General features: G+C 57.8%; 1 protein-coding gene across 5 annotated transcripts in view; it reads right to left on the bottom strand.

Annotated features, from left to right (window-relative positions):
• Positions 1–23,495, bottom strand: part of TRAPPC9 (trafficking protein particle complex subunit 9) — a 393,547-nt gene that overhangs the window by 101,913 nt on the left and 268,139 nt on the right. For all 5 annotated transcript variants that reach the window (XM_070476949.1, XM_070476946.1, XM_070476948.1 and 2 more), the window contains one exon: positions 1,283–1,435. In XM_070476949.1, the coding sequence (XP_070333050.1) occupies positions 1,283–1,435 (153 nt within the window). The remainder of the gene's footprint in view (positions 1–1,282; positions 1,436–23,495) is intronic.

Raw genomic sequence — 23,495 nt, 5'->3', positions numbered from 1 at the left:
GAGACAAATGCCTAACCCCACGACATGCACCTGGCCGGCTCCCTCCATGAGTTCCCTGACGCTCTATTTTTAGCGTCTGGTTCCCAAGCCTTCCGTCTACAGTGCTTTTTCACAAGCTCCTTGAAGACAGGTGTCTGGTCTCCTAAGCCCAAATTCACGTGAGCTGGCATGAAGAAAGTGGCCTCAGTCCTGGAAACCGTGCCTCCTGCAGCCCTCAGATGTTTCCAGAAACCAGGAAGACGGTCTGGAATGATCTGAGACCACATGACAGGCTGCGGCCATGCCATTTCCACAGAATCAGTGTGTGAGCGAGATACCAATAAATAACAGTCTCCTCAGAGGTGCCTCTTCCTGGGAGACGCTCTCGCACCCTGAGCACTGTAGGGCGCTTCCCACCCTTGTCCCCTTGACAAGCTTCTACTTATCCTTAAAAAGCCCACGCTAATGTCACCTCCTCTGGGAAGCCTTCCCTGATTGCCCTGCCGCAGCAGCTTCATCCTCTGATGAAGCACTTGGCCCAGTGTGCGGTTCCTGTTGTTACCGCTTAGCCCCTAAGCCGTGTCCAGCTCTCGCGACCCCATGGACAGCAGCGCACCAGGCTCCTCTGTCCGTGGGATTTGCCCTGAGTCCAATTCTCAGATGATTTCCACCCCTTTCAAGACCACGCAGCCAGGTGAGGCCTCATCTCTGCATCTCTGCCTCTCAGGTGGCTCACCGTACCCCCGACCCAAAGCAGGCACTCGGTGCAGACTGCTGAAGAGACACAGGACCAGGGGAACCTGGGGCTTCTCCAGATTCCCACTCACCTGAGTGTCGACCATGAGCCAAGCATTGCTCCGAAGCTCAGGGCAGGGCCAGCTGTTTTATGAAACTGACCTTTATAACGCGATCCTCCTAAACTGCTCCCATCCCAGGTTTTTCAAAATGGCATCTCTGTGCCTTGCTAAGCTGTTCAACCCAATTTCAGTTTCCCTGACAACCACATCCTGCATTCAACCATCAGTGAGTGGAAGCCCTCCAGCCCAGCCATGACAGGTAGCCATGAGTACTTGTCACTAAAACAGATCTGAATGCTGACAAGAAACAGGCAACCAAGACAAGCGCAGCCCCACCCCAAGCAGGCCCTTCCCTCATCTTCCCTCCTGGGGCCCTGGACCCGGTGAGAGGTGAGAAAATGTCTGCTCTCTGTCCGGATCTCCCTGCCAGGCCATTCCTGAGTCACCTGTGCCCAGCGTTCACTAGCTGACCCCTCTGGGCTCCTCAGGTCTGGGAAAAGGATATGATGGTCCAGTGGATGTCCAGCTTGCTGTTGATCTCCAGGCCTCGGGCTTCCTGCCTCTCCTCCTCCAGTTGCTTGGAATTTGCAAACTGCCCCTTATCCGCCGGGGATTCTGGGAAGCTCTCGAAGTTGAACCTGTCCACTTGAATGGCCATTCTAAGAGAAGGGGAAACACAGCAGAGGATGAATCAAGAGGGCAGTTTCTTCTGCGGGCTCTTGGGGAATCAGCACATGCCAGCGTGAGACAGGAGAATGAATCATTATCGTTAGTAATTCATAACGGATTCGCTCCAAGAAAATGAAATAATTGACTCCCAGGGTAGCATTGGCTTCAGAGCTGGTTCAACACAGTTTAGCACCAAAGACAGAGTCAGAGAGTGCCCAGAAAGAAATCTGGATTCTGAAACAGGATAAAGCGGACAGGAACCAAAGGGAAAATTGCAGAGGGCTGGCAATTACTCAGCCCCGAGGCCCCAAGAGCCCAGTGGGAACTGCAGACTCAACACAGAGCCCTGCCTGTCACCTCAAACTTCATCCTCCGCCACACTGGCTTGTTCACACATGCCGCGCCCAGCCAGCCAAATGCTGCGCCCTGCCAGCCACAGGGCACTCACCAGCTGCATAGCACCCCGCCTGTCCACTTGCAGCCCCCGTGCCCAGGACCCTCCCACCCCACCTTCAGGTTTCTGCCCAAGTCTCACACCCTCAGGCGATTTCCATCCTGCGACTCAGCCGCTGTGCCCACGGCTCCCCACATGGTAATGCTCTTGGCCTGACCCGTGGCATGGCTGGAGTCTTTCTTCCTTTAGATCAGAGCTTCAGAAAGGCCTTCCTAGACCACCTCTCCGCAGCAGCTTTCTCTCTCACCCACCCTCGCCTTCTCCGAGGCGGTATTCAATCTATTTCTGCTACACCATGTACCACAAGCTGCAAATATTTACTTCTGGATTTGTGAGCTGTCTATCAATCCTATCAGAATTCAGCCCCCTGAGGGCAGAGATCCTTTTGTCTTGTTTAGCAGTGTTTCCCAGGCCCAGAGTTGTTCCTGCCTGGCACACTGCAGGAACCAGTTCAAAGAAGAAATGAACAGTGAATTGAGATCCTTCCCTAATACCCTAAAGGAAATCAACTCTGAATATGCATTGGAAGGACTGATGCTGAACCTGAAACTCCAATACTTTGGCCACCTGATGCAAAGAGCCGACTCACTGGAAAAGACCTTGACGCTTGGCAAGACTGAGGGCAGGAGAAGGGGGCTACAGAGGATGAGATGGCTGGATGGCATCATCGACTCAATGGACATGAGTGAGCAAACTCCGGGAGATGGTGAAGGACAGGGTGGCCTGTTGTGCTGCAGTTCATAGAGTGACAGTCAGACAGGGCTCAGCGAATAAACAGCAGCACCCGAGGCCACTGCTGCCCGCCCCCACGCTTGCATCCACATTCAGCTGTGTCTCCCGGTGAGACGGCACCCGGTCTGCAGGAGGCGGTCAGGCTCTAACCGCCCGCTGCCTCCCCTGCCGTGCCCGTGGTCCTGACATGCACACAGCCGGGAGCTGGCTGGGTCTCACTACTGTTTGAAACCCTACCTGTTGGCACAAAGTCAGGCACAGAGTAGGTACTCAACAAAAATGTGCTACATGGAGGGATGCAGAGAGAAGGGGAGAAAGGAGGCTCCTTCATGTCAGGCCCCCAAGATGACTGCCAGTCAACAGATCACAGTAGGCATTTTCTTTTCATCCATAGTCTGTGCTGTGGCCAAAATATTCCCCTGAACCCCAGCAGGCACTAATGGGCCTTTGGAGATTTCTGTCTTTAACAAGCAGGAGCTGGTATTCAGGGCATATAAACAGCAAAGTAAACCTAAGGAAGAGGCCTTGAGAGCTTGGAAAGAACTACTGCGATGTTGGTCAATGTGCAGCATTTGGCTGAGAGCGTGACAGTTAAGTGTCGGCCACCCCAGAGTTAGAGGCACTTCAGTTTAACCACAGAAACAGTGCACTTCAGGGCAAAGACCATGTTCAAAAAATTACCTTTTTACCATTCTTTTCTGATTACAACAGCAGATAGGCTTACTGTAAAAAAGCTAGAAAACAGAGACCGCATACAAAAGAAAAAGTACTCAAATTCTTATACTCTTATGGTTGATATATTGATTCTATAGTCTTTTTTCCTAAGTGTTCGTATTTTAATGTAACAAATCATGATATAAGTGTATGTGTAAGTCATAAAAGTGTTAAATATATGCATACACACATACATATACACATAATTTTAAGACTTGCTTTATTCTTTTAATATGAGATGAACAACAGACTGGTTTGAAATAGGAAAAGGAGCATGTCAAGGCTGTGTATTGCCACCCTGCTTATTTAACTTATATGCAGAGTACATCATGAGAAACGCTGGGCTGGAGGAAGCACAAGCTGGAATCAAGATTGCTGGGAGAAATATCAATAACCTCAGATAGGCAGATGACACCACCCTTATGGCAGAAAGTGAAGAGGAACTGAAGAGCCTCTTGATGAAAGTGAAAGAGTAGAGTGAAAAATTTGGCTTAAAGCTCAACATTCAGAAAACTAAGATCATGGCATCCAGTCCCATCACTTCATGGGAAATAGATGGGGAAGCAGTGGAAGCAGTGTCAGACTTTATTCTTTTGGGCTCCAAAATCACTTCCAATGGTGACTGCAGCCATGAAATTAAAAGACGCTTCATTGTTGGAAGGAAAGTTATGACCAACCTAGACAGCATATTAAAAAGCAGAGACGTTACTTTGCCAACAAAGGTCCGTCTAGTTAAGGCTATGGTTTGTCCAGTGATCATGTATGGATGTGAGAGTTGGACTATAAAGAAAGCTGAGCGCCGAAGAATTAATGCTTTTGAACTATGGTGTTGGAGAAGGCTCTTGAGAGTCCCTTGGACTGCAAGGAGATCCAACCAGTCCATCCTAAAGGAGATCAGTCCTGGGTGTTCATTGGAAGGACTGATGCTGAAGCTGAAACTCCAATACTTTGGCCACCTCATGCGAAGAGCTGAATCATTTGAAAAGACCCTGATGCTGGGAGGGATTGGGGGCAGGAGGAGAAGGGAACGACAGTGGATGAGATGGTTGGATGGCATCACCGACTCGATGGACATGGGTTTGGGTGGACTCCGGGAGTTGGTGATGGACAGGGAGGCCTGGCATGCTGAGGTTCATGGGGTCACAAAGAGTTGGACACGACTGAGCGACTGACCTGAACTGAACAATTTCACATCATTAAAGATTAGTCTGCAGAATATTCTATCATATGGCTGTATCATAATTTTAACAGTTCCCCTATTTTTCATACTCTCAGGTATTTTGCATTCTTTAAAAAAAGATATTGGTGAAAAAAACCCATAACCACCATCTTTGTGCTTAAATTTCCTCTCTGCATTTATGGCTGTCTGTGAGATTCCATTTCTCGAGGTGGGATTACTGATGTGGGGGTATGAAAGCCTTTTAGGCTCGGAGGCAGCGAACAAGTCCCTTCTCAGAAGGTCCTCCCTGAGCACATGCCCCCGACAGAGCGGGGGGCCCCTCTCTGCACACTGGCCAATACTGATAATGATCGATTTTCAAATCTATGCCAGTAAGAGGCAAACTGCTGCTTCACTGATGTTTCAGTCTGCAGGTCTGAACTACTCCTGAGGCTGATCGCTTCTTCAGGAGTTGCCCAGTCATCTCTTTCTTCCCTGTGGGTATAGCTGGAGTGCCTCAAATTCTCACTGAGCGTAACTGTTTCCTACTCCCTCACTTCCAAGGTGGCCTGAAGCAAACTAGTGCTCTCTTCAAACCTAAGTATCACTAAAGGGGCCAAACTCAGTCTCATCATCTGGTAACTCAAAAGGATCCAGTAACTGTCACCTGGCAGGCGGGTGTGGACACGTCCCGACACCAGGCTCTCTTCTGGCCAAATGCAAAGTTGGGAGGGAGGCCCGCTCTCAGAAGACTTGTGATCAGAACAGATCAGAATGCACACTGACCACTGGGATTGTATTTGTGTGACTGCCTGGGCTGGCTGGGCGGGAGGGGTAGGGTGGGGAGGCTCTTTCAAACAATTTCTGAGTCTAAGCATCACATTACATCACCCACCTACACCCTTAAGAAATGCACAGCCAGGTGTGCCCACAAAACAGGAGAGGGGAAAATGAAATGCAACAAACGCTTATCACATGCCCAGCCTGGGCTAGGTGTTTTAAATACACATTCACCTTTTTATGACGGCGGCCTAAGGATGCTTGATGTGCTTCCTTTCAGAGATGCGATGAAGCTCTGTGAGCGAAAGCCACCTGCCCAAAGGCACAGAGCTGGCAGCCCCACTGGAAGCCTGCGCTCAGACAGGGCCGCCCTGATTTTTGCTTTCTCTGGCTCTCCCTGGCTTAGGCCGAGGACCTAAAAGGAAATGATCTTTGCTCCTCTGGTTTTCAGAGCTGGTGGAGGACACAGACCTGGTGACTGCAGAGCCTGCCAGCCACACGACCCACCCCACTCCCCAAATTTACAACATCGCTCCCCCTCCAGCAGCCGCAGGGCACACCATGCAGCAAATGTCTCAAAGGCAGCACCCTCCTTCTGCACGGATGATGGAACTGAGGTGCCAGAAGTTGAGTGACTCGCCTAGGGGGCACCCAGCCTAGAATCCTGGAGCCAGGACGGCAACTCTGGGACCCGAGGACTACTCTACATCTCTGTCGACCAGCCCTGAGCCTCACCACCCTCCTCCTTCATGCCCTCCAGGAAGGGCCTGGAAGCCAGGCCCGGGCACACACAGTATCCCATACGTGGAGGCGGGGAGGCTGAGGGGCCGGGCAGTTAAGGAAGTGACCCGAGCTGCTCACGCAAGAGCTTCAGACCCGACTGCGGTTCTGACACTGACCCAGCATCTCAGCGCATTTGCAGCGCGTTCTCCAGACAGTCCCCACTGCTACTCGATTCTGTTCATCTCTGCCGAGTTGGAGAGAAATAAAACTAATACTACTACGGAATGCCAATTTTCATGTTTAATTTTATGGGCAAATGTGACAATAATAGTTAAGAGTTGGCACTAAAAAAAGGTGCTGTGATTTCTGAACAGTCTATAAAAAAAGCGGTGGTATTTTTTTTTAAAAATACCATATCATATGATTCAGCCTTTGAACAGCTGATAACCTCGCCAGGGAAGTCATAATGATGACATTTAAATACAAATCAAGGAGTCGGATTTAGAAGGACTATCCATGTATAATTAAATTGAACTTTCATTGGGAGATAATTGATAGTTATAAGACGGTATTCTAAATTTATGTAGTGCATCCTTCGGGAGTCTGTTTGACTATGCAGAACACCAGTCTGGTCTCTGGTTTATAATGAAGTACTAGCCAAGTGGAAGGGAGGAGGCCGGCCTTCCGGAGTCATTCATCCTCAATGAGAAGAACTTGGGGCAGACAGGAACACGGCATCAATACTGACTCCTGGCTCACACCCAAGACGATCATTTTCTCGTTAAGCCTTGTAGATCAGTTACAGTTTCAAAGAAAGCTTCCTTGTTATCATCTTTAATTGAAGAGAAGAGAAACCATATTACAAGAACCAAAGCCCCATCGGGGATCGCACCAAACACGAGACGGCAGCACGCACGGGCACCCGGCACCTGCCTCACCGCCCCATCTCCCTCCTTCCTCAGGGCTGCCTGTGGGCTCACACCCACCACCCGCCCAAGGCCGCAGGGAGCGCAGACAGGGCAGAGGACTCCTAACCCAGCCTGGGGGGCCCGCGGCAGGCGAGGATGGAGGTGGGGGTCCGCAGGGGCGCCCCTGCCCCCAAGCTCCAGGCACACACCTGGCAGATGCAGCTAAGTGCCAGGCACTGGACGGGGTCAGGGCAGCTCGGACACGGCGGGCGCCCGGGCTCCCCCTCTCGCTGCCCCCACACAGGCTGGGATCCACTTGGAGGGGGAAGGCTGAGCCGACGCCGGCGTCTGACAGGTCCCAGCCCCCTTCGCCCTGTCTCGAGGTATTCCGTTGGTCCGGGTCTCCAGTTCCTCACCTGTGGGCTGGAGGTGGTTGAGAGCCCGCCCACCTCTTGATGGGCTTTCTGTGAGTTCAGCCAAGGCAAGGGTGGGGGCCGGAGGGGCTGCCAGGCAACCCCGGCCTCTTGCTGCAGAGACAGCTTCTCCGAAGAGTGACCGCTTGGTGTGATCACGGCGCGAGGCCAGCAGGTTCTGCAGGAGGACAGGACCAGAGGTCCACGCAGCGCCCCCGTCACACTCCCCCTGCGCACGTTCTCCCTGGCCGTCCACGCGGGGACCCCAGGGCCCGGCCCCCCGCTTCCAGAGGCGTGAGCTGAGGGAGAACAGACCTCTTACCCGCAAGGACCTGCTCTCCCAGGGCCCTCACCCGAAAGGCTGCCCTGGCCAGTTCTCACGACTTCCTCCACGGCACCCCCAAGACAGAGTCTCTCTGCCTCCCACCCGCCTTCCAGGCTGGCTGGGGCACCTCCCTCTGTCACTCTGCCCCGATATCCCCAGTGCCCCGTCCACCTCCTCCCCGGACTCCACTGACCCCTCTCCAGCCCATGGCTGCTTCCACCACAGCTGGACATGCAGCCTCCGGGTCCCTCCGTGAACCCAGCACCTCCTGCATAAAACTGATGTGTTTATCCTGTATTAGAGGACCACAAACGAAGCGACATGTCTCATGTCCAGAGACGCCAGCTCTCAAGCGTCAGCAGCGTCTCCTTCCATCTCAGCCAACGTTTTGGTGGAAGCACAACCCCCCTTCCCTGCATTTCTGCAGATGAACGACTACTCGGGGGCTTGTAAGCAGTGTCCTCCACACAGAAGACAGTGCTTAATAAAATGAGATTTACTCTTAATGCCATCGAGCTGCCGGCTGCCCCCCACAACCTGCGGGAAGCAGAGTGAGGGCTGGATCCCTGCTTCCTGGGGTCACCTTTAATTGATTTCTCTCTGCTCGGCCTCCTGCAGGAGCAGCCTCCATCTAAGCAGGGCTGGCTGGCCTGCCGGACCCCTGCCACGCGGCGGGAAGGGGTGGGATGAACTCCCTGGTGGGCGGGGAGTTCAAGCCTGACTCTGCTCTTGACGGGACGTGGGGCCCGGGGTGGGTCCCTGACTGAAGCGTCTCCTCCAGGACAGAGGAGGATGGAGGAGCAGGACTCTGCTGCCAGCCAGACCTGGATTCTAAACCCGCCTTGGTCACCTGCGAGCTTGGCGGCCAGAGGCAGGTTAGGCAGGTGTCTCCAGGCCTCCGCTTCTTCACGTGTGGAATGAGCACGTGAGGCTGGGGTCAGTCAGGACTGTGGGGACCCTGGACCACCTGGCATATCATTAATGCTCAAAATTATAGCAATTACTTTCGGGGGGTGGGGTTAAAAAAATGTTGCTAGAATGGATTGAGGTCAAAACAGGAAAGCATTTATAAAAACATTTTATAAAGAATAAGATGTCAGATAAATGCTAGATGCTGGTATTTTATTTATTCTTTTTACTCTCCTGCAATCACAAAGAACATTCCCCCGAGACCAATGTGCAAGCAGGCCGCTGCATCCTCAGCCCGCGTCCTCCAAGGCCCCCCACTCCCGGAGGCCCCCCAGTGCTGGCCTGGCCTCACTCACTTCCTTTCTCCCGCTCCTCGCACAGTCCTGCTCACAGAGCCCACCCCGCCCCCGGATCCATGCGAGCTCACCCCAGTCAGGGCCCCCTCTCTACTGAGCACCAGGAACCATGCCAGCAGTCCCCTGGACCGCTGGGTCTCTAAGGGCGAGCCTGGGGATTCCTCCAGCGCTCCTCGCTGCCGGCTCTGGGGAAGTCTATACTGAGATCAAAAGACCAATCAGATGCCTTCCCAGAAATCTGAAAGGCCTGGTCTCTGCCCAGCTCTGCCTTCTGCACCAGGGCTCCTGTGACGGGTCACCCACCGGGAGCCCCCACCCTGGGCAGCCGTGCGGAGGCCTGGGGCTTCCTGGGAGCGGACACGCATTAACCCTGGTGAGGACCTGGCTGCAGGGCACCTTCAGGGTCTGTGCCCGCCCGCTGCCAACTGGAACAGGAAACGAGCTGCTTACAAGTCCCTGCTTCTCCCCGCGGCCTGTGCCCAGCTCCGGGTGGGCTGGGAAAACCCCGCGGAGCTGGATTAGGGCGGCAGCCTCTGTGGGCTCAGCCGGCCACGGCCGCCATGTGGCATTAAGGGAAAAGCAGGCATGCTGACACCCTCCCGGGCTCCTCTGAGTCCTTGGGAGTGACGCGCTGGCCGGGGAGGGACTGCCGAGGCGGCAACGCCCTCATCGGGTGCCCACTTCTCTCCCATCACCCGTGCAGAGGACGTGCCCGCACCCAAGGGCAAGGGTACCGGCGGGGTCCCAGCCGGCAGCCCCGTCATCCCGACCACGTTGGGGTCCTGCACGGCTGCCGCGGGTCAGCATCTGCGCCCAAGGGACACGCGCTGACAGGACACTCGCTGTTGTCCCCTTGTCGCCTTACCCCGCAGCCTCCCCAGGGTGCAAGGACAGGACATGCTGAGGGCCACCTTGGGGTTCATTCAGCGGGGCGCTGCCCGGGTCAGACTGAGGGCGGATGTGCAACCAGCTACGCCGGGACGACGGTGCTCAGAGAGCGGCCAGCACATCGCAGGCCCCATGCCCTGCTCGGCGTGCAGGGAGCTGGGCAAACATGAAGCAGGGCCCCGCCCCAGGAGCTGCGGGATCCCGGGGGAGAATGGACCAGGGGAGATGGGCTGGGAGGGCTGCGGTGAGTGTGCCAAGGGCTAGGACCTGAGGACCTCGGTGCAGCGCGGTCTAGAGAGGGGGCGCTCAGTGCTGCCCACGTCCCTGAGGCTGCTCAGGCTGGGAGTCGGGGGGAGGTAAGGAGGGAGCCTCCCGGGTCCTCGGACTGTCACATGTGGCACAGGGCGTGACGTGGTAGAGTGTGAACCCTGCCAGCTCCGTGCCCTGGATACCTGGCCAGCTGCTCCAGGGCAGGCACTGGGCCGGCTGCTCCAGGGGCCTGGGAGGGACGCGGCCGGAGGGGTAAGCAGAGCCATCCCACGGAGGCTCACAGGGGACATACCCTGCGCTCCGCTGGCAAGTGGACCCATGCAGAAAGGGAGGTCAGAGTGTGTTTTAAGAAGAGAGGGACATTTTTTTAAAATAGCACAGAGAGGAGGCACCAGAGGAGGCAGAGAAGACGAAGCCCCAGAGGGAGAACTTTACTGAGAGCCTGCCCTTGGCACACATGCCACCCTTCCAGCGGCCTCACTGCCTTCACAGGGCAGATGGGGACCCGAGGCAGAGTGGCGGGCCTGGCGGCCAGGGGCCCCTATGTGTGCAGAGCATCTGCAGGGGAAGCGCCGCACCTCCCACCCAGGCGACACCTGCCAGGGATGCCTCCTGGAAGCGAAAGCCCAGGGCCTGGGTCCAAGGGCCCGAAAGGGGAAGGCAGGCTTCCCCGGGGCCTCACGCAGGTCGGACAAGGTGTGCGGGCTACGGCAGAGGCGGGGGGTGGTCGAAACCCACTTGGCCAACAGCAGTGTAGAGCTCGCAGGCCCAGCCCCAGCTCCAGGGAGGTGAAGAGCAAGAGGGAAACAAACCCATCTCTGGCAGATTTTTCCCCTGGCATGCTGCTGAAGAAAGAATTCAGGAGAAACCCGTGGAAGTGTTTTGACATCTGGATTTAAGGCAGACCACGGCAGTTTCCCTCATCAAGCTAATCAGAAGCACAAGAACCAACAGAGTTAAAGAACCCTAAAATAGCTTCTGTCGGACGGTTACAGATGGATCGGACAGTTATAGCCACAAGAACGCAGTGCAAGGATCCTGGTACGCTGCCAGTCTCAAAGGTAAATGAAAATATACTGTGTTTGCTGAAGGCCAACAGTCTTCAATTAGCCTCCGGGGAAATTAAAGTTCCCTTTGATAAAAATGCCCCTGTTGAGTGGAGCTGAACCCACAAGACCATATGGAATCACTGTGGACCAGGAATCCTTCTACGTCGGGATGCAGATACCCTGCCTTCTACAGGACGTGTGCCTGCCCTTCCCTAACCTGGGGAACACGGAAGCGAGGGGCTCAGGGTGGGGCGGGGCATCCGGGTTGCATGCGCACCTGGGGCGGGTCCCCTCACCACTGAGACCTTCCTGAGGGCCAGGCTCTCTGCGGGGTTCTCAACAATCACCTCTAATTCTCACAACCACCCTGCTGATGAATGTTATCACTGTCAGCGTCTGAATCCTACAGAAGAGGAACCTGGGGCTCCCTCGGCGGTGCATATGCTCTTAGAGGACGGAGGGGCAGGCACTCTGGGAGGCAGGGGGACGCGGCCCCATGCCCTTGGAGCCCAGCCTCCTCCCCTCACATCCCGTCCAGGAAGGCTCACGGGCAACAGGCAGACACCAACCAGTCCCCAGGGTGGGGCCCCGATGGCCGTGAGTCTCCCCTGCTGGGCTCTGCTCTCTGGCCGGCAGATAGGGCAGCCCCCGGGGAGTGTCCTGAGTGCTGTAACCCTCTGGATTGTCACCTGTATGGCGGGCACGTGACTAAGCTACAAGAGGTGATCAATCTGGACAGTGCACTCCTCATGAGAAAGTCTTTCAGAAATCCTGGTTCTTGCGTCACTATTATTACATGAGTCCTTCCCCCGGGCACCCCAAACCAGAAGCGGGCCACCTCCCAGCTGCTCCCCTCCAGCATGTCTCACTCCCCGTCTCCCCACACGCTGGGCCCGTGACCCCTTCCTCTGTCCTCCAGGCCTGGGCAGCAGGCTGTGTGGACCGACTCTGCCCCCTCGCTGGCTCTAGTTTTGGCGACCTGATGACATCACTCTACCCCGGCCCCCCCCCAGCCCCCCGCACCCTATGCTCAGGACCTGGATCTCTACCCCAGCCCCCTCTCGGCTCCCCATACCCCACGCGCAGGACCCGGATCTCTACCCCGGCCCCCTTTAGCCCCCCGCACCCCGTGCTCAGGACCTGGATCTCTACCCCAGCCCCCGCTCAGCTCCCCACACCCCACGCGCAGGACCCGGATCTCTACCCCGGCCCCCCCTCAGCCCCCCGCACCCTATGCTCAGGACCCGGATCTCTACCCCGACCCGCCCTCAGCCCCCCGCACCCCATGCTCAGGACCCGGATCTCTACCCCGGCCCCCCTTGGCCCCCTGCACCCCACGCGCAGGACCCGGATCTCGGTGTATGTCCGTGGCCGTGGTTCTGAAGGGCTGCTGCGTATCCGGAGAACAGAACTGGAAGTGGGGGGTGAGCGCTGACGAGGCCAAGAAAAGTGGACGCAACACATCCTGGTGTCCTGCCTAGTGGTTTCCTAGAGCTTCCAGAGACTTCTTTAGACAAAGGGGCCCAGGAGGTTTACCAGAAGGAAGGCAGCAGCCAAGGGAGGGGAGGGAGGGGGCGGTGCTGGAGACAGGGAAGAGACCTGACCGGAGGCTAGTGCGGGGGCCCCAGTCCAAACCACACTTGCCATCAGAAAAGCGGAATGTCCAAGGCACAGAGTTCACAGGGGATTTACACGCTGGAAACTGCCCAGTTATCATGTGTGCAAGTAGCGCCAACTAACAGTGCACATACACAACGTATGTACAAACACTGAGATGATGTCAGGGGAGACTCCTTGACAAAGCAAAAATTGGGGCACATCTCCAGAAGGTCAGCATTCTTTCAGTGGCCGCGGTGCTGGGAGCAATCCTTACCACGCACTGGCCCTCTCCCCGGGCTGGGCGCTACACTCAGGCCGCCTGCTGAGCAGAGCTGAGCCCTCATTCCCACTTGACCCCACGCAGCCCCCGAGCGCAGCGCTGTCGTTCCTGTCTGTGCTGGTGGGGAAACTGAGGCTCCCCAGCCGCCCCCGGGCTCATGAGGGATGCCGCGGGCAGGGGGCGAGGGTGGCAGCCCATGAGCTGCAGCCCAGTGGAGGTCGGGTGATGCTGGAGCAGGAAGGAAGCGGGGCCTGGGCCTTCACTCCAGAGGCACCCACATGAGCCCTCATTAGGTCAACAGCCAGCTCTTCTGATTAACCTCTTCATGTGACTGTGCCAGAGCCGACACCAAGACAGCGGCCCCTGCCCAACACCACGGAAAGGCCTCGGCGTGGATTTCTCTGTGGCCCGTCTGGGCGCTGCGGACCACACCGGTCTCTGTGACCTGCTCTCGCAGGGACTCCACGCACCTCCTGCCGCCGGCACCATGAAGATCTCACTGTCCCCACGCTGTGCCCACACTACACAGTGCACTCTGCACCCCTGCCCGCCCCCCGGGCAAGCTCACCCTTGGCCCGCCTCCCCTGGAGTCCCTGTGCCCCCCACAGCCACCCTAGAAAAGAGGACCCCCCCCCACCAGACAGTGCTCGGGGGGCACACACAGCCTGCCTGTCCTCACCCCCCTGGAAGAAAATGCAGGCAGAGCCAGGAGTCACCCCAAAAGCCTTTCGTGGGGCTGAAGCACTGCCTCCCCAAGGGCGCCAGGAGCTGACTGATTTCAAGGCAGCGAAACACCTCCATGTTCTTAACAAAGTGCCTCAATCATTACTAAGTCAGCTGCCACTAGTTAAAAGGTGCTTTTACATCTAAAGACACATGTCATCACTCCTGATCTAAACTAGACTCAAGGAGGAAAGCAAACAGGAAAGGAAGGAGTTCAGATTTCCGTGTGTGTGTCCAGCTTGGGAAAGGCACCAGGGGATGGCCAGCCTCTCGCCCCCGAGTCAGTGCAGGCGGCCGACAGGGCTCAAGGGCCTCGGAGACACAGAGAACCGGGCTCGCGTCCCCGCTCTGCCCACGTCGGGGCCATCCCACCAGGAAGTCATCTGGCCTTTCGCAGCCTTTGCTTGCTGTAAAAATGAGGACACAGAGGCCAACATCAGGGTGCAGTCATTGAGGTTTAAAAGGTCTCAGGCCTTGTGCTGAGCAGCCAGGACGCTCTCCAGGCAGGCGGGGGCTTCCTGGAGACACAGCCTGCAAGCGACGGCACCCCCTGCCCCGCCCCAGTGCTGATCGGGCCACAGGGAGCAGAGGGAACCGGGAGGGCACAGAGCACGCGAACTCCTCAGGAAGGCGTGCAGAGCCCCACGGTCCGGGCCCACGCACCGCCGGGCCTCAGCTGACTCACCGACGTACCCCCTGCCCCCTGCCGCCAGTCTGACTACTGGGCCACGGCCCACCGCCCAGGGCTCAGCTCTGTGCAGCCCACTCTGACCTGTTCCCCCTCCTCCCCACGGGAAGTGCACCTTCCCTACCCTGCTATTTAACAGATGGTTAAGTACACTCACAACCCTGCTTAGTTCACATGCCTGTTTTACACACACACACATGCCTGTTACACACATGCGCAAGCCTGTTACACACACCTGTTACACACACACCTGCTACATACACACACGCCTGTTACATGCACAGACCTGTTACACACACCTGTTACACACACATGCCTGCTACATACACACCTGTTACACATATGCACAGACCTCTTACACACACCTGTTACACATACATGCCTGCTACATACACACACGCCTGTTACATATATGCCTGCTACATACACGCCTGTTACACACATGCACAGACCTGTTACACACACATGCCTGCTACATACACACACACCTGTCACACACACATGTCTGCTACATACACGCCTGTTACACATATGCACAGACCTCTTACACACACCTGTTACACATGCCGCTACATACACACACGCCTGTTACACACATGCACAAGCCTGTTACACAACCTGTTACACATGCCTGCTACATACACGCCTGTTACACACATGCACAGACCTGTTACACACACCTGTTACACACACATGCCTGCTACATACACACACACCTGTCACACACACATGCCTGCTACATACACGCCTGTTACACACATGCACAGACCTGTTACATACACACCTGTTACACACCTGTCACACATACACATGCCTGCTACATACACACATGCCTGTTACACACATGCACAGGCCTGTTACACACACACCTGTTACACACACATGCCTGCTACATACACACACCTGTTACACACACATGCCTGCTACACACACACACACACCTGTTACACACATGCACAGACCTGTTACACACACGCCTGTTACACACACATGCCTGCCACATACATGCCTGTTACACACATGCACAGACCTGTTACACACACCTGTTACACACACATGCCTGCTACATACACACACACCTGTCACACACACATGTCTGCTACATACACACACACATGTTACACACACATGCCTGCTACATACACACACGCCTGTTACATACATGCCTGCTACATACACGCCTGTTACACACATGCACAGACCTGTTACACACATGCCTGCTACATACACACACACCTGTCACACACACATGCCTGCTACATACACGCCTGTTACACACATGCACAGACCTGTTACACACACCTGTTACACACACATGCCTGCTACATACACACACACCTGTTACACACACATGCCCGCTACATACACACATGCCTGTTACACACATGCACAGGCCTGTTACACACACACCTGCTACATATGCACATGCCTGTTACACATACTTCTGTTACATATACACATGCCTGTAACACACATGCCTGTTACACACACCTGTTACACACACACGCATGCCTGTTACACACACACCTGCTACATATGCACACGTCTGTTACACACACACCTGTTACCTGCGCGCACACGCCTGTTACACACATACCCCACCATGAATTCACAGAGGGAGGAAGTTGTCTCACCCATCTCTCGCAGACCTAGAACTTAGGTGCTCCACAAGTGTTTGCTGAGTGTTACTGAAAACTGCCTCTGAGAACCTGAACGATGTGATGAGGATGGGGAGCCCCGGGGGGTGAGACCGAGGGGCTGGAGTCACACCCAGCCCTGTGGACCCTCGCATGCCAGCCAGCCCGGCCCACTGACTACAAGGAGAAGTCTGGATGGGCACGGGGGCGGCCCCCGAGCACCCCGTGGGGGGAGCATGGCGGGGGGGCCGTGGGGCAGGGCAGGACCGCGCGTGGTGGGCCTCCACGTCCCGCATCCTGTCCAAAGCGGCCTCGGGCCCCGGCACAGACCACCAGCCGGCAGCATCGCGGGCTGCACCTCTGATGCGATCGTCAGCTCTCGGTGCAGGAAACGGGGTCCCCGGAGGAGGCAGAGTGTATGTGGGGGTGGCCAGGGAATGCCACCCCCAGCTCAACAGAGCAGGGGCTTCAAGAGCAGAACTGGGACCTGAGCCCCCAGTGCCTACACCTGAGTCTCAGATTCTGCTCGGCCCCGAGCCGAGGCCATACAGGACACCACGGGCCGCCAGGGGGGAGGCCAGGCTGCCTGGCCGGGGTTCTGAGCACAGACACAAGCATCTCAGCCTGACCCTGAGGGGGCCCAGGGGGATTGCTGGCCGCGCTGCTCAGCCCCGTGTCCCCTGAGGTCACGCTGGGAGCTGGAACCTGGCCACGGGGGAGGTGTTTGCAGCAGAGAAGTTGGCGAGCGCTACCGCCCTGGTGCACTGCTAACGGCTTAGCAGGTCACACTGGACAGACCCAGGCCAGTGGAGCACAGGCGTGGGGGGCCAAGCTGGAGGAACAGGGAGCTCAGCGCCCAGCCCAGGGAGGCGAGGCGGGGTTCACACACAGGGAGCCTCGCTGGACAGGCTGCCTGCCAGAACAAACCGTCAGCTCTCTCCAGAGGCCCATGAAGAAGAGAGTCAGAGTCTGCAGTGTCCAAAACAACGTCACACCTGCTGTGCAAGAGAGCGGGAAAAGGTGACCCAGTCTCAGAACAAGTGGTGACAAGCCCTGGCCCATTCGCACACCGAAACCACCCTCCAGGAGTAACCGAGCTTAAAACCTAGAGCCCCCAGGACACAGCAGGACATCGGAGGGACGTGAGCTGAGATGGGGGGGCCTCTAAGTAACTTGATGACACGGCCACTCTCAGACCCGGGGCTGGTCTCACGATTGAGGGAAAACCGAACAAAGAAAGGCCGCTCGGCCCTCCCCACGCCTCCAGCAGCCCCTGGCTTCTCTCTTTGCAGAGTATCAGGCTGCCTGCTTCTCTTCCAGATTTGTGGGTCCCCACGGACCCGCATAATTCTGCTCCTCTTCTGCAACTGGGCTTCGGCAGGTGGCCTGGAACTCTGGGAACACAAAGCCAGAGCCTGGCACCCGGGTGTGGGAGGCGGAGGGGCATCTCGCTGTAACCACGGCCCCGGCCAGGCTGCATGGTTCAGCAGGGCATGTCTGCAAGCAGCTGAGCCAGGGAGCGGGCTCTGGGACCCCCTCACTGCCTTCCCAGCCTCGTCCCCAGCCCACGCGCTCCAACCTCCTCAAGGGTCCAAACCTCGGCACGCTCACCTGTGAAACGGGGTAACCACCACCTCCTAGTGGGTGAGGCTTCCCCAGCCCTGGGACAGTCCTCGATTCAGTCGTGGATGTGAATGCTGCCGTGAGCGGGCCCTGGGTATCCACGCACGCCTCTCCAGGATGCACGGGTGACAGAAACAAACACTTAGGGTGGGGTGACAGGTAAGGGGTACATCTTCGCTTCCCTTATTTCTGGGATCACCTGGACAATGTAGATGTGGGGGGGAGGGTCGTGCTCACGGGGGGCTGGCTGCACAGAGTCAGCTGCCCTCCGGAGTTTGCCCTCTGCTTCAACCCCCGGGGACGGGCCAGGGCAGCAGCTGCCCCAGAGCCAGCGTTAACGAGTGCAGGACTCGGCTAGTCGCACTTCCCCCCAGCAGCCTCGGCCACGGCAGACCGGGTGGATGCTGGCAGGGGTCACAGTGGGGAACAGGCAGCTAGTGGCTAGACCGAAGCTTTGGAAACAGCTCCCGCTTTGCATTCAAGCGGCAAATGCAGCACAGGCCTTTAAGGCAATGGATGAGAGCTATTTATAACCTCCCTCTTCCAGTCAAGACGTCAAAAGGACAAAAAGGTAACGGTGCCGAGATGAACATTCAAAGGTGATTTCAGCCCCTCCAGACCCATCAGGTCCAGGGAGAGGCCCTCCCACATTAGGCCCCACGGAGGAGGGAACTTGGGCTTCCTTTCCGACCGACCTGGGCGACTGGCTGTCCCTAGGAGACCCCAACCTACTCAGGGAGGCCCGCACAAGGAGGAGGAGCGGGGGGTGCCGCACGGGGTTATGCTAGAAGAAACCATCGTGGACACGGCAGCAACCCCCGCCGCCTCACCGACACGCCCCTTTCACAGATGCAGAAGCCAAGGCTCGGGTGGGATCAGCCCGTGCTCCCTCCACGGCTCCGCTGCCCCACACAGCAAGCGAGCCTGCGGCCCTGCCCCTCACGTGCACCAGCCGGGGGTGAGGGCAAGAGCTGGGAGGCAACTCCAACCCCACGTCTACGATTTCAAGCGCAGGGTGGCGGGAGGCCACCGCAACTTCAAGGGCTCGGCCTTCCAACCCGAAGGCAAGGATTTCAGACGTAACTGCCACGTACCGGCCGCCAGTCACACCGGGACAGCTTTGCCTCCAACACATCCCACTCCACAGGGCAGGAGACGGAGGGGCACGGGGCAGGGCAGGGGAATGGCTGGGCTAACAGACACAACTGCAGCTCCCAAACACTGTTCCCACATGGAGCCCCGGAAGGAAGGATGGCTGCTCCTCCAAGGGTCTGGCTCGCACCCGCGGCTCACACAGCGGCCCCCCCAGACCCCGCCTTCAGCCTGGCACAGCCAGAAGGGAACAAGCGCACCCTCCTCTCTGCACAGACTAAACACCCCTGAACCCCAGCTTCCACGAGGCTGCACAGAGCCCGGCCTGAGCCTCGGGGCCCGGGTCTGGGTGGTGCCCTCGGCCCGAACCTGCTCATCCCGGTGGGATCGGGATGGTCCCGTTGGCGGCAAAACCAGAATTGCCTCTGACAGCCCCGGGCCAGGCTGCCGCTCGTCCACCCACACTGATAAGACTGAGGTTCCGACCATCGCCTCTCGTCACGGAGTCATTAAGAATGACAAGTCCCAGGAAGTGGAGGAGGAGGGGAAATGCGAACGCGAGGATGAAGAATTAAACCTGCCTCCCCCTGGAAACATGACTGTGATTTACAGCTCCACAGCAGACGACGAGGGCCCAACAGAGAAACCCTGCTGAAAACGAAGGAGGAAAAAACCACCCGGAGTTGTTTTGCCTCCCATCCAAATTAGAAAATGCTACTCTCCGGATGATTTATGCTGCAATTTTTTCCCTTTATTCACAGAGAATCTGTCAAGCGTCACAGGAGCACCTAAGAGCGGCGATATGATTCAGAAGGAAAGAAAAGGCTGGGGACGGCTGAGCACACAGCCTGGGTCTGAGGCGACCCCAGAGCCAGGGCCCTGGACATGTGAGGGCGCGGGAGCTGGGGAGCTGCTCCAAGGGCAGCCCTGGGCCTTCACAGGGGGCCTTGCACACCAGCAGGCCCGGCCACGAGGCCTGTGCACAGTGAAACCCCCATGCCAGGACAGGGGCTTCCAGGACCACTGCGTGGCTGGCTGGTCCTCTTTCCCGGACACGAGTACAGGCGAGGCTGGCCACCCTGACCCCTGCAGTAGTAAAGGCCTGCGGCAGCACCCTGGGGACTCGGCCAACCTCTCCGCCACCGTAGGGTGTGAGCACGACTGGCAAGCCCGGCTCTGATTCCCTGACACTTGGGGCAGTTTTTTACAAGCATAACCATTGAGAGATGACCAGCTGATCTCCCTGGGACGCCCGTGCAGTCTCCCATAGCGGTCGAATGCTGAGCTTCAGGCCCGGTGCCAAGGCTGCCGCTCCCCGAAGCCTTTCCTGATCCCCAGCCATGGGCTGTCTCTCTCCTCTCAAGGCTCCCAGCCCCTGGTCGGCCACCCAGAAGGTGCCTCCGCAGGAGCACGCCCCTCAGACGGGCATCTGGCCCCTCGGGGTGCTGGATGGCGGGTTGTCTGGAGGCAGGTTGTCTCTTCCGTCAGGCACATGCTCCCTGGGCAGTGCGTCCTTGCAGAGGGGTGTGGACGCGTCCTCAGGGGGCAACAACAGGCCCCCTCCAGCCCCTCCCTTTCCTGAAGGTGTGTCCGTGTGCGGAGCGGCGGCTCCGGTTTAGAACCGCATCTGTGGCCGTGTGCACTGGCCCTCTTTGCAGGCGTGGGCTCCTCAGAACCCATGTGTCTCTGGCACACGTCCCTTTCCTTCTGAAGGACTGAACTAAAAACTGTGAGGTGCTGGGTGCGATCGGGTGTCAGACACTTATCAGGAGCTGGCCCAGCCCCTGAAAAGCCTGTGTCTAGGAGACAACACAAGACACGGCAGCAGAGAGGCTGACAGCTACCTGGACACAGGTGTCGGCGGGGACGCTGGGCTCCGGGAGAGAGCCCCGTGGGGGCACCTGCGTGCAGACTCCCGCAGTGGCCAGGTTTCACATGTGGAGACGACCGGAAAACACAGAGGAGAGGCGCTGAGGTTAAAGCAGATGGGAACCTTTAGCTGCAGGACTCCATGCGTGCTGCAAAGACACACTCACGCTGGCTCAAGAAGTATGAGGTTGGGGGCTTCCCTGGCTGTGCAGTGGTGAGGACCCTGTGCATACACTGCAGGGGGCACGGGTTAAAGCCCTGGTCAGGGAACGAAAATACCACATGTCCAGTGTTGTGGCCAAAAAAAGTATGAGGTTTACAGTCAGGAAAAGGGTTGTCATGAGGAGGCTTCTGGAGCCTGGGAGGCATGGGGGCCTGCGACAGCCCCTCTCCCCCTGCCTCGGGCACCCCAGCCTGGCTGCCTTCTTCACACCTGCTCTGTTCTCCCTGCACTGGGTCCCTGTCCACCTGCGGCTCCTTCTTTGACCCCCACTCTGGCCTGAGGAGAGCTGTGGCCGCCACGGGCCCACTCTGGCCCCGCCAGGGCGTCCATCCAACCCAGCGGAGCTGGAAAATTGGGGAAAATGACAGGTTTGGTTGAGAAAACAGGTCCCTTTGACTGGAACACAGGGCCTTTGGAGGGGACAGCTGGAGGCAATGGGCTGGGACAGCTGGCGGGGGCCCTGGGCACCCTCTGTCTGCAGAGACTTCAGCCCGTGAGGAGCGGAGAGGTGTGCAGGGACAGTTCGGCCTTGAGAGCGAGCGAGGGGGCCGCCTGGCCGGGACTGAGCTGCTCTGCAGAGAGGCTGCCGGCCCGGCTTCCTCGTCCCCCTGAGCGGGATCCCCGAGCCCACGTGTGCAGACCCCGGATGGGCGCAGCCCTCAGGCATACTCCGCCTGTTTGCTCCTGAGGAACCGTGGCAGGGTCCGCGCGGTCGCTGTCGGGGGGTCACTGTGAGGCCATGACCCCGGCTGCCAGCCTCCAGGGGTCCCTTGCCTGCCTCCCGCCATCTCCTCACTCGGTTCGACAGGGACAGGCTGATCTAGAGGCTGAAGCATTAGGTGGACACTGTTGACCTGGGGCAGGGGTCTGGCGGAAGCACCCGTCAGACAGCCTTCGTCCCCTCCTGCCCCCGAGTCCGCCCCCTGGATGGCCCCGTCCCTGGGGACCTCACAGGTGGAGGGGCCCAGCCTTCCCTGTCCACTCACGTCCTGAGCTGTGCTGTCTCTATGGCAACTCTGGCTCCTGCGGACAGAGGTGTTGGCTGCTGTCGGGACTAACTGCCTGGGCTGTTTTTAGCTCCTGGGGGGACCCTGTTGACTGAGCGAAGTTACAGGACAGCGTGTGTCTGGAGCACAGCGGCACCCTGGGCTGGGGCGAGTCTGTCTCCGAGGGGGCGGGCTCGTGTCGCCACCTCCCCTCGCCCTCAGAGGGGCCCTCCAGAAGTGTCCCTGCATCCCCCTGACCCCCCCTTCTCTGGCCCTCTTAGCTCTGAAGCCCCCCACACCTTTATTGGGCTGCTTAGAAGACGAGATGACTCTGGAGTGATGTGGTACACCTTGCCCGCCCGGCCCGTGCCAGCCTGAAGGCGAGGCGATCTCCTCCTGGGGTGGGGGGCCCACGCCCCGGCCCCCCGAGGCCGCACCTCTGAGCCAGACCAGCCTGCAGGTTCCAGTGTGGGGACACCGGGGCCCTGGGGGTCCCACACGATCTGTCCTGGCCCCGCGACAGACAGCAGGCCTCACCTGCCCTCTCCAGCGCCTTCCCTGGTGCCAGGCAGCGGGAGAAGCGAGGGGGGAGTCAGGAGGCCTCAGACCCACCCTCGACTCCAGGTGCTCAATGAGGGGATGGGGGAACATGTGGGGGACCAGCCTGGGGGATCACCCACAGGGAAGAAGTGGGCCCTCTGAGCCTTCCGCTTCCACATCCGAAGTGTGGTTAACAACACAGTGTTGTCAGGGCCGCCAACACTGCTCTTCTATCCGATGCTCTTAGCACGGGGCCTGGTTCACGGGAAATGCTCAGTTAGTAGCAAAGGTGGTGCTCTTAACTGTCGCCATCACGCTGCATGTCCACTGTCTCAGCGGCCCTCCGTGCCTGTCCAGTGTCCTGGCCTGCCCTGTCCTCGGTGCAGGCACCCCCGAACGTTCACGACTCTCTATTTCCTCTTGCTCCATTTTCCTGGCACATTGCTCCCCCCGCCCCTGCTGTGCTTCCTTGGCACGCTCTCAGTTCTCTGCTTCTAGAGAGAGGCCTCACGTAAGCCCGCTGCTGGGCGCCTGTGAGAGCTCATCGTGTTGGGTCTGGTTGTGCTTCCTCGACTTGGGCCTTCCATGCTTTTGTCACTTACGTTTGGCGTGGTACGTCACTTCAACCCCCCGAGGTGCTGCTGCTTCTGCAGCAGGAAGAAAAGAATGACCTCGTGGGATTTGGGTGAAGAAGACAGGGTGGGACGCTGGGTGCAAAGCCCCTGGCGCAGATCTGATCTGGAGAGTAACACAGAGCAGGGCTTTAGCCCCAGGGATGTGAAATGAAGAACAGGAGCCATCCAAGCCTGAAGTCAGTACCAGCTGAAGTTGTGAACGAGAGAGGAAGCATCGTGTGTCCTCAGACTCTGAGCTTGAAGGCACGGCTCAGTTCCTGCTTCCCACTCCTCAGAGAGAAGGAAATTAGGAGAGAAGGTCCGTCCTTTGTTAAAGCGCAGTTTGGGGCGAGCCTGATGAAGGAATTCTTGCAGTGGGGCCACTGACTGGTGCGATCAGCTCCCTCCCTGATGGCTTAATAGGTGCAACAACAGGGACGCAGGTTGTCTCTTGCTATTCGGCCTGAAGAGCTCCCAGGACGCGTTTCTGTCCAAT

The sequence above is a fragment of the Odocoileus virginianus genome, chromosome 15 (genome assembly GCF_023699985.2).
Source record: "Odocoileus virginianus isolate 20LAN1187 ecotype Illinois chromosome 15, Ovbor_1.2, whole genome shotgun sequence".
Taxonomy (NCBI): Eukaryota; Metazoa; Chordata; class Mammalia; order Artiodactyla; family Cervidae; genus Odocoileus; species Odocoileus virginianus.
Note: the sequence above shows the minus strand (reverse complement) of the source record. Positions and strands in the feature narration are given on the sequence as shown.